Source organism: Papilio machaon, chromosome 22 (genome assembly GCF_912999745.1).
Source record: "Papilio machaon chromosome 22, ilPapMach1.1, whole genome shotgun sequence".
Taxonomy (NCBI): Eukaryota; Metazoa; Arthropoda; class Insecta; order Lepidoptera; family Papilionidae; genus Papilio; species Papilio machaon.
The window spans coordinates 6,587,934-6,597,059 of NC_060007.1; the positions used below are offsets into that span (position 1 = coordinate 6,587,934).

The following is a 9,126-nucleotide window of genomic DNA, read 5'->3' on the forward strand; positions in this document are numbered from 1 at the left end:
ACAAATTGTATTGAGGCTCAAACTAATTTATATGTTCCAATTACTAAAATAAAACTTAAAATAACTTAGTAACTAAGGAAGAAATTACACCACAACCATTGTATGAATTAATACTATATCTAACTAAGTAAAGTGAAAATTACTTTTAAAATCTTGGTAAAATGTAAAATTAAAAGATTGATTTAATTGTTGACGAGATCATCACAACATTAATGTTTTCAAAAGCCACTTATTGTTAAACCTTGGTGGATGATTTAAATTTGAAAGGAGTTTTAAAGTTTAGCAATGATTTCCTGATCTTACTTTTCTTTAAGTCTGTGGGTGCAGTAGGTGTTTGCGGGTAATGTTTGAAGCTAGAGCGCGTTCCGTCGGCGACGCGACCCGCGCTCACCTCGGTACAACGGGGCGCGGCGCTCCAGCGACTGTTTGCACTCACTATGGAACCCCCCGAAGTCACTGAGCTGTGAGACGTGAGGCTAATCTTTGACGGTGTTTTTCTTAAGCTGCTCCGACTTGAAACATCACTGTACACTTTAGCCTGCTTGGATGGGGAGGAATGACTCCATTGTTTGGCGGCTCTCTTCTCTCTCACACTTGCAACATCTAAATACTTGAACTTTGTTATGTCTTTCATTGATGCATTTTGTGTGCTTTGATTTACTTCAGTTTCTAAATTATCCAAGTCATAAAATGTTAGTGTGACACTTTCATCACTTCCAACAAATGGGTTTGAAGGTGTGAAATGCACTCTTTTGGATTCTAAGTCGGGGAATATGTTGCGACGAGGCATATTGTCCAAGGTAAACTTTGTAGCTGTCACAATGATGCTACCATCTCCCGTGTCTGCCGACAGGGAGCTGTCCAGGTCCTCGTAGCTACAACTCTGCCGGCGAGGACGCGAACGCATGGAGCCTGAGCGGCGCTGACGCCGACGCGACTTCCAGCGGCTTTTCTCGGCGCTGGCGATGACGGCCGGCAGGGTGATGCCATTGCTTCCTCTTTCACCAACATCTGAATCATCGTTGCAGCCAAACTTATTTATGGGGCTTGTCATAACTTCCTTAACTATGAGATCTCTCTCCCTTCTATTTAGTAACTCTTCCTTTTCTTTCAGAGCTATAAGCCGGGACATCCACTGGTGACTTAGGGTTTCTTCCGATACTTTCTGAGCAGAGGTAAAGGTGTCTCTAAGTTCACTGTATGGTTTTCTGCAGCGTGGCACATAGCCGGGTAGCTCCAAGACCAAGGCTGCCAGAGTGGGGGATAAAGGAGCTCTTATCAACTTGACATTGTCAATATCTTTGTTTACTTTTGTTTGTTTTGGACTAATATTCGAGTAAATTGGACTCTCCTCTCTCATAAACCTTGACTTTGGCAAGGGTTTAATATTCTTACACAATTCTACAGCTTTTTCTGAGTCACATTTGTTCAAATCAGATTTTTGGATGAGGTCTTTATTTGACAAAATTATTTCGGACAAATGTTTTGGCTTTGAAGTGCCTTCCACATTTGATAATATTGTCGGATGATAAATAACTACTTCGGGGCGTAAGCCAGCATTCCTTTCTTCGGAAACAAAGGATACAATATCTTGGAGGTCATCACTGTACGGAAACACGGTTATTTTCCCATCACAAGTTTGCCTTGGGTAGCAGAGTGTGTGGATCACATCTCCGACCTGGCGCATAAGGTCTGCAGGCCCACCGACCGTCGGCTCCAGCTGGAAACAGTCGAGGTGCACTTCTCCGCCGTCGTCGATATAAATAGAGCTCAGTGTTATGCATTTTCTTATAACGGTGAAATTAAAGGTTTCTACCAGCTTACAAGCCCTCGCGAGGTCCAGCAACAAGTGCCAAATGAAATTTTCCGCAATGTACTTATCGGCGGCGGCGCAGATGTCGACAAGGTCCTGCACGCTGCGCCAGCAGCTGTACTCGAGTACGAAGTACAGAGTTTTCGATGCGTTGTGAAGTATTGTGTCGTAGTAACGCAGCAAGTTGCCAGATAACACTTTACTTATCGTTTTTACTTCGTTTACGATATTTTGTATTTGTTCGTCGGAGTACGCAGTACAATCGTGAGCCTTCCAAGCGAATATGTTGTTGGTGACCTTGTGCTTAACTTTGTAGAACGCTCCGCCGCGGAGAACATCGAGAACTTGATAATCCTTTAATTTTTCCGACATTCTCGTTTTTTTTAAATAAATACGAAAAATTGCCACATTTTGCGACCGAAACAAAGCCGCAGCACTTTTAAATCTCGATGACCGTTACGACATTAGGGTTGTACATCTCGCAGTCTAGCACAGATTTTAGCGCAGCCCAAATTTAAATTTTTGCATCGGTTAACGGTTTTTTTTTTTTTTTTATGAAGCAAAAATATTTTATAAACTGTTTAAAAAATAAGATGATAAATTTATTTTAATAAAAATTGAACTACTTTATACAATTTAACATCATGTGTGGATGCCTAAACTTCTTAAGAAGTACTCACATATTTTAATTACTTTGTTTCTGAACTGAATATTAAAAACTAGCTTTCGGCCGCAACTCCATCCATATAGAATTGAAAAAATCTTAATTAGTACCTTATGTGTTCTTTCAGATTGTGTACTACATCTATACCAAATTTAATTGAGATCCATGCAGCCGTACTGGAGATGCTGTTGTAACAAACACCACAATCCACATTTATAATATTAGTATTAGTAAGATAAGATCAAATGTTTATAAATAATCTAAGTCTGGTTGAATTTAGTAGTTGCTTTGATCAACAATACCAAAGCAATACTAATGTATGTATAAAGATTTTATTATAAGATGAAGATTATATTATATTTAAAAAATAGTAAATAAAAACCTTTTAAAAAAACAAGCTTTTACATTATTGAGCTAAAACGAAAAAAAAATCATAACAGAGTTAATATGACCACTATTCTGCCTCATCATCAGATTAGCACCATATCATTTTATCAACAAATTTTATCGACAAAATCAAAAGAAGGTTCGAAAACACTTTACTGAATTCATACTTTAAGACTTTGTCTAATACTTTAGATACGTATACCACTAACTGAATATAGGTTCAATTGCAATCAAAATAATCAAGTGCGAAAAGATCGAATTAATGTGTTAGAGTATATATAGTGAAATTTATATTTTAAACAAGTTTCGCCACAATACTTGTGAAATTGTAAATTCAATTTACAAAAGTGTGTGCAATTCGTACATATTAATTCAAGTCATGAAAAGATCTTCTATTCACTTGTTTTAGCAATATAATTTTGGTATGGTTATCTTTTAACGAGTAACTTTACATTGCGTTTAATTTTCGAGAATTTAAAGCTTTAACGATTAACGAAGTTAATTTTTTAACTAACGAATCAACGAACTATTAACGAAGTTAACTTTTCGATTAACTGTGTCCTAACTTCGGTAACTCGATAACCTGTGGTGTAGACCAATAACATTAAGCTTGATAAAGCCTTGTCCGTCAACCCAACAAGAGTGAGATGAGGCAGGAAGATGATGTTATGTGTAGATCGACATGGATATCTGATCTGGTGGGCATAAATTAAACTAAAATACGTGCTATGGCTATGGCTCATTAGCGCCCCCCTTTCAAAGTCAAGAAAATATCACAAGGTCTTTTTCTCTTTTTTCTACTGTAGCAGTCATGTCAAGTTTTTCTTTTATGGCATTTTCTATGCCGTTGTAGGTTTTACATATTTTCTGAGAAAACTTACCGCGATAGCAGCGCCTCTCTCATCGGGCCAGATAATTCGTTTAACTATAGAGATTAACAAGTGTTGCACAATGCGTGTCTAAATATATATCTAAATATTTATTTTACTTTATTCTATTCCTAAACTACTGTTGTCAATGTCATCTTTAATAGCAAATGTGAATAGACAGTAGACACTGTCAAATGTCAATCAACTATCAATTTCAAGTTTAAAATTGGTTTAGCCCAAGAGATCGATCAATACACCTAAAAGCTACTGCTTGGAAATTGAATTGAATTGAGATTGATTAAAATTTGTACTCAAGAAAAGTAAATTAATGGAGAAATGTTTGTATTATAGGAGAATAGTTAATTATTTCCAAATTGTATCTTTGATGCATAAATTACACTATTTAAATTCATATAAATTATCATTCTTACAATATTAGTTTATAAAATAATAGTGTAATATTGTATGTGTTTGAGGCTTTCATTTTACTCGTAAGCGAATGAAGTGCCGCAAGGTATTGAAGTCTACTTATATACTATCACCACATTAAAAATGCGGATAACTGATCTTCCCGTAGAAATTGTCGTGATTATTATCAAAAAATTAGACATCAAGTCGGTCCATAATTTATATGAATCATGTTCTCACTTCAAGAATCTTATTTGTATGTACAATGTAGTGAAAACTGCTAACTTGGCACTTAGTACAACGGCGACCGTGCATTTTTTAAAAGAAACTTTTATGAAGGATATATCACCACATTTGCAGACTCTAGACTTGCGAGGCGTTGGCGACCTCAGCAGAACAGCACTGCAGACCGCCGTTAGGGGAATGAAGTGCTTAAACACTATTGATGTTTCCTACACAAATATTAATCTTTTTGATATTTATGAAGTGCACAAACTATGTCCAACCATAAAGAATGTTGCTTGTAATTTCGTGTTTGGTACAAAAAAAGATATAAAAGCAAAAAACATTCAGTGGCAAGATCTTTTCCAAAACTTTGATAAAGTCCATTTTGTTGGAAATGCAGCAAATCTATTGTTTTCAAGTTTAGTTGCATGGATGTTGCACAAGGCGTGTCTGAGTAAGTTGCAGCTCACTATTGTTGAAAACTGTGGTATAGTTTATGACCCAGTGGAAGAAGCAAATGAAACAAATGTAAAAATACATTCCAAATTCATAAGCATTTGCATTTTAAATGTGTGGAAAATTCCCATATTTTCTGGGACAACATTGACTCTGCCAAGTTTGCAACATTTAGAAGAGATATATGAATGTGTTGTTGTAATTACTGAAGATCTTAACCAGAATCAAGTTTATGTGTCTCCAATGTTCATGAAGGTTTTTAAATCTTATAATGCAAAGTGCATTAAAGTATTAGATGTATGTAAACATGTTACGAATGCTGTTATTATGCTCTGGGATAAATCAAAGACTGTATTTGATGATATGTTCTTTAAAGTTCTTAAATCTAAAATGATCAATCTTTTGCCACACCACATCGCGGATAACATCACTGTTGTCCCACCGGAATATGATAACTGTTTCCTTAGTGTTCCTTTGTGTGACATGAGGGCTAGTTCTAAAAATACTGTGACCTTTAAGAAGCAAAGACTTGCACCTCAGTGTCCTATTCTTAATTACGATACAGTTTTCCAGCAACATAAGACAATACATCTAACTATGTTTTTTCCGAGCAACACTAACATTCCCGTCACTCTATCTCCCAGCAGCCAGTATTTAAGAAAATTAAGATCTCTATACTTGACTGGTAGTGTTCTATATTCTAAAAGTTTCTTCTATGTTTTGTTCAGTTGTTGTCAGCAATTGGAGACACTGAATGTAGAAGACTCACCTTGGTGTCCGAACCAATTGGGACATATTGCACTGAGTCGGTTAAAAAATTTAAGATTAGTCAATAGACAAAGTAATTTCAAAGCAATGTTTTCATCTTTAAGTGAATGTAGTACTTTAGAGAATATTCATATTCTTGATTCACACATGCAGGAGTGCAACAACCTCGCTGACCCGAGTGCTTTGTTTGAGAAATGTCACAATTTGTACTGCATATCTATCTGTGTTAACATTAGCGACTCTGCAATAGCCAGAGCAAACCAATTATACAAAAAATTAAAAGCTAAGTATGGTAAATGGCACATGCACATAGCGTTGTCATCAAACTTCTCTCAAGTCAACCACAACTACGATCCCTATTGCCATGTATTCAATTTATATCCAGTAAAACCATTAGAGCAATTGTATTAGTGTTTAAGGTAAGAAAATATGTATTCATAAATCGTGTTTTTATTTACAAGAGTTTATTAAATCATTGATTTTTTTTATTAAATAGTTATTTAATTGAAGTCTGGTTTCAGAACTATTATTTATTCCATTAGAATTTTCCAAATGAGAGACCTACACCTTAAAATTTAATAAAGCCAGTAGTCAGAGGCCTTAGACCTTTTTTGTATGCATAGGAAGGGGAAATGTGCATACTCTCCACTGTCAACTAAAGGTAGGCAACGTATCTGTAATGGGGTGAGTAAATCTCTGTTCACTATAGAGGTCAGCATGACCAAGAGTGACATGACAGTTGTAGAAGTGTGTAAATTAGCTCTAAACCAGTTGAAAAACTCAGGTCACATAGACTTGAACCGTCGAGCTGCTGCTCAACAACTAAATTTATAAGCTACTGGCTAATCGTGATGTTCTATAGAGGTGCATTTAGACATAATCCGGAATCGTATAAACAACGCTGGTAGTCGCTTCAGAGCGAGACAAAGGTGTGTATTTCCGATACGTCAGTCTCGATGTGACGGCGCAGGAGCAGTGTTAGGCCACTTTTTCATGCGAGGAATTGAGGTGTTTAAAGATCCTCAGCGCGAGGCGCAGCGGCCGCTGTCGACCACATGTTGGTTGGACACGATGTTGGTGTCGGTGTCGGACACGCGACAGAAATAAAACAATTATAAAATTAAAAAATATTTTATTGGTGAGTAGAAGCGTGTTCGCGCATTACTTTGCTGACTAGCAGTTTCCAAATATATATCACATGATTCATTTTTACAACTTTAACATAAAGCCAATTTTTTATTAATATAATACATTACATATAAAATTATGACATACACAGTTCGGCTCACAGTAAAAACGCTTTTCGATTCACGATTCAAATTAAAAAAATAAATAAGGTACAAGGTAGGTGGAGGAGCGGGGCCGGGCGTTGTGCGACCGTTACACAATTACGTAACATTACCTTAGATACTCTTTAAATACCTACAATTATATTTACACGCGGGTACACAGAACCGTTGACTAGAGACCGTGTCTGGACAATAACATGTAGCCCAATAATGTTAGGAGAGGAACATGTTGGGTGTGAGGTCGCGCGGCCTTTGGAATGGACTGTTGCCGTCTTTGGTAACTCGCTGCCTGCCCGCCGGGCACCGGGCGCCGGGCACCGGGCACCGGGCGCCGGGCACCGGGCACCGGGCACCGGGCGCCGGGCACCGGGCACCGGGCACCGGGCGCCGGGCACCGGGCACCGGGCACCGGGCGCCGGGCGGGGCGGGCCTGGACCGGATACTTATGAAAATATCAATTTATGTAAAACATTTAATACTTTTGGTAAAATCTGTATCTTCATCTAAAATAAATACTACAATAAAAAAATGTAAGTAAAGATGTGAAGCGCGCGGCGACGTGGCGGCGACGTGACGGCGACGTGGCGCGCTCACACCCGGCGACTGCGCGACGGCCACGCGGCGATAGCGCGGCGACGTATAGTACTACGAGCTGTACCACGTCTACGACTATAACAAACTATCTAATATCACTTGCTTCAACGTACAAAGCGATCGAAGCCAAATAAAATTTACTAAAAACAACAAACGTAAAATAAAATCCATATAAAACAAACGACAACCTAAATTGACTAAAACAAAAATTCGGTTAGAAAAGTGAGCGCTCGGCGCAGTCACTGGCGCAGTCACTGGCGCAGTCACTGGCGCAGTGACAGGCACAGTCACTGGCGCAGTCACTGGCGCAGTGACAGGCACAGTCACTGGCGCAGTCACTGGCGCAGTCACTGGCGCAGTCACTGGCGCAGTGACAGGCACAGTCACTGGCGCAGTCACTGGCGCAGTCACTGGCGCAGTCACTGGCGCAGTGACAGGCACAGTCACTGGCGCAGTCACTGGCGCAGTGACAGGCACAGTCACTGGCGCAGTCACTGGCGCAGTCACTGGCGCAGTCACTGGCGCAGTCACTGGCGCAGTGACAGGCACAGTCACTGGCGCAGTCACTGGCGCAGTGACAGGCACAGTCACTGGCGCAGTCACTGGCGCAGTCACTGGCGCAGTCACTGGCGCAGTGACAGGCACAGTCACTGGCGCAGTCACTGGCGCAGTCACTGGCGCAGTCACTGGCGCAGTCACTGGCGCAGTGACAGGCACAGTCACTGGCGCAGTCACTGGCGCAGTGACAGGCACAGTCACTGGCGCAGTCACTGGCGCAGTCACTGGCGCAGTCACTGGCGCAGTGACAGGCACAGTCACTGGCGCAGTCACTGGCGCAGTCACTGGCGCAGTCACTGGCGCAGTGACAGGCACAGTCACTGGCGTAGTGACAGGCACAGTGACAATCGCAGGGAGCGGAACTAACTGTTGCATGAAACAGAGCCGCGGCCGATCTCCAGAGTGTGCAGTGCGGCTGCAGCACTCCGCACCAACACTGACGCGCTTCCACACAAATATTATTTCAACTTTTTATACAATAAAGTAGTAAATAAATTAACATTAACAAGCCATTGCCTGTAATTATAAAACGACGCATGTAAAGTTACAGTTCTAACAATAAAACGTATACAAATAACGTTTCTCGTATATGTCATTCTATGTCCAGGTTTGGTGACGAGAGATCGTGAACGCGGCGGAGATTCCGCTCCCGGCGTACTTTGCGCCAACCACACTGACAAATGTAACCGAGGTCGTTCCCGCAACTTATAATAACTGGAAAGTTTGAGATCATCATTCACATCTGTAAATCCGGAGCCGTCCGGAGTCGGCTGCAGACATTCTGTTGTCGGACATGACGTCACCGGCGACAAGTTGCACGCGGACGAACAAACCTCGCTCGCGGACATCGAGCCGCTCCACACACGCGACCCTCGTAAGCGCCAGCTCCCACCTCCTGTCACAATGTACACAATGTACACAGGAGGCGGGGGATTCTTTGATACCTCACAGTATCGTTACCGAGTTTCGACGAATCAAATGATGTTTTGGTAGAAGCAGTACAAGTTGAAAGGTGTTCTCTTGCGCTTGCGGGCAGCGGGCAGCGGGCAGCGGGGAGCGGCGCCGGGCGAGTGCCGGGCGAGGTGCCGCCTACCG

The 9,126-nt window shown here is 40.9% G+C and overlaps 3 protein-coding genes across 3 annotated transcripts; 1 reads left to right on the plus strand and 2 right to left on the minus strand.

The window, feature by feature from the left end:
- Nucleotides 1-200: 200 nt before the first annotated feature.
- Nucleotides 201-2,316, minus strand: LOC106711161. Its single transcript, XM_014503401.2, has one exon. The coding sequence runs from the start codon at nt 2,183-2,185 to the stop codon at nt 236-238; it is 1,950 nt and encodes a 649-aa protein (XP_014358887.2). The 5' UTR covers nt 2,186-2,316; the 3' UTR covers nt 201-235.
- A 1,867-nt stretch (nt 2,317-4,183) lies between these two features.
- LOC106711174 lies at nt 4,184-6,045 on the plus strand. Its single transcript, XM_014503417.2, has one exon. It carries the CDS (start codon nt 4,286-4,288, stop codon nt 5,999-6,001), a length of 1,716 nt encoding a protein of 571 aa, XP_014358903.2. The 5' UTR covers nt 4,184-4,285; the 3' UTR covers nt 6,002-6,045.
- A 1,642-nt stretch (nt 6,046-7,687) lies between these two features.
- On the minus strand, nt 7,688-8,879 carry LOC123722258 (keratin-associated protein 5-5-like). Its single transcript, XM_045683452.1, has 2 exons — nt 8,690-8,879; nt 7,688-8,475 (listed from the first exon to the last, which is right to left on the minus strand). The coding sequence occupies exons 1-2, from the start codon at nt 8,877-8,879 to the stop codon at nt 7,688-7,690; spliced, it is 978 nt and encodes a 325-aa protein (XP_045539408.1).
- Between the last annotated feature and the right edge of the window lie 247 nt (nt 8,880-9,126).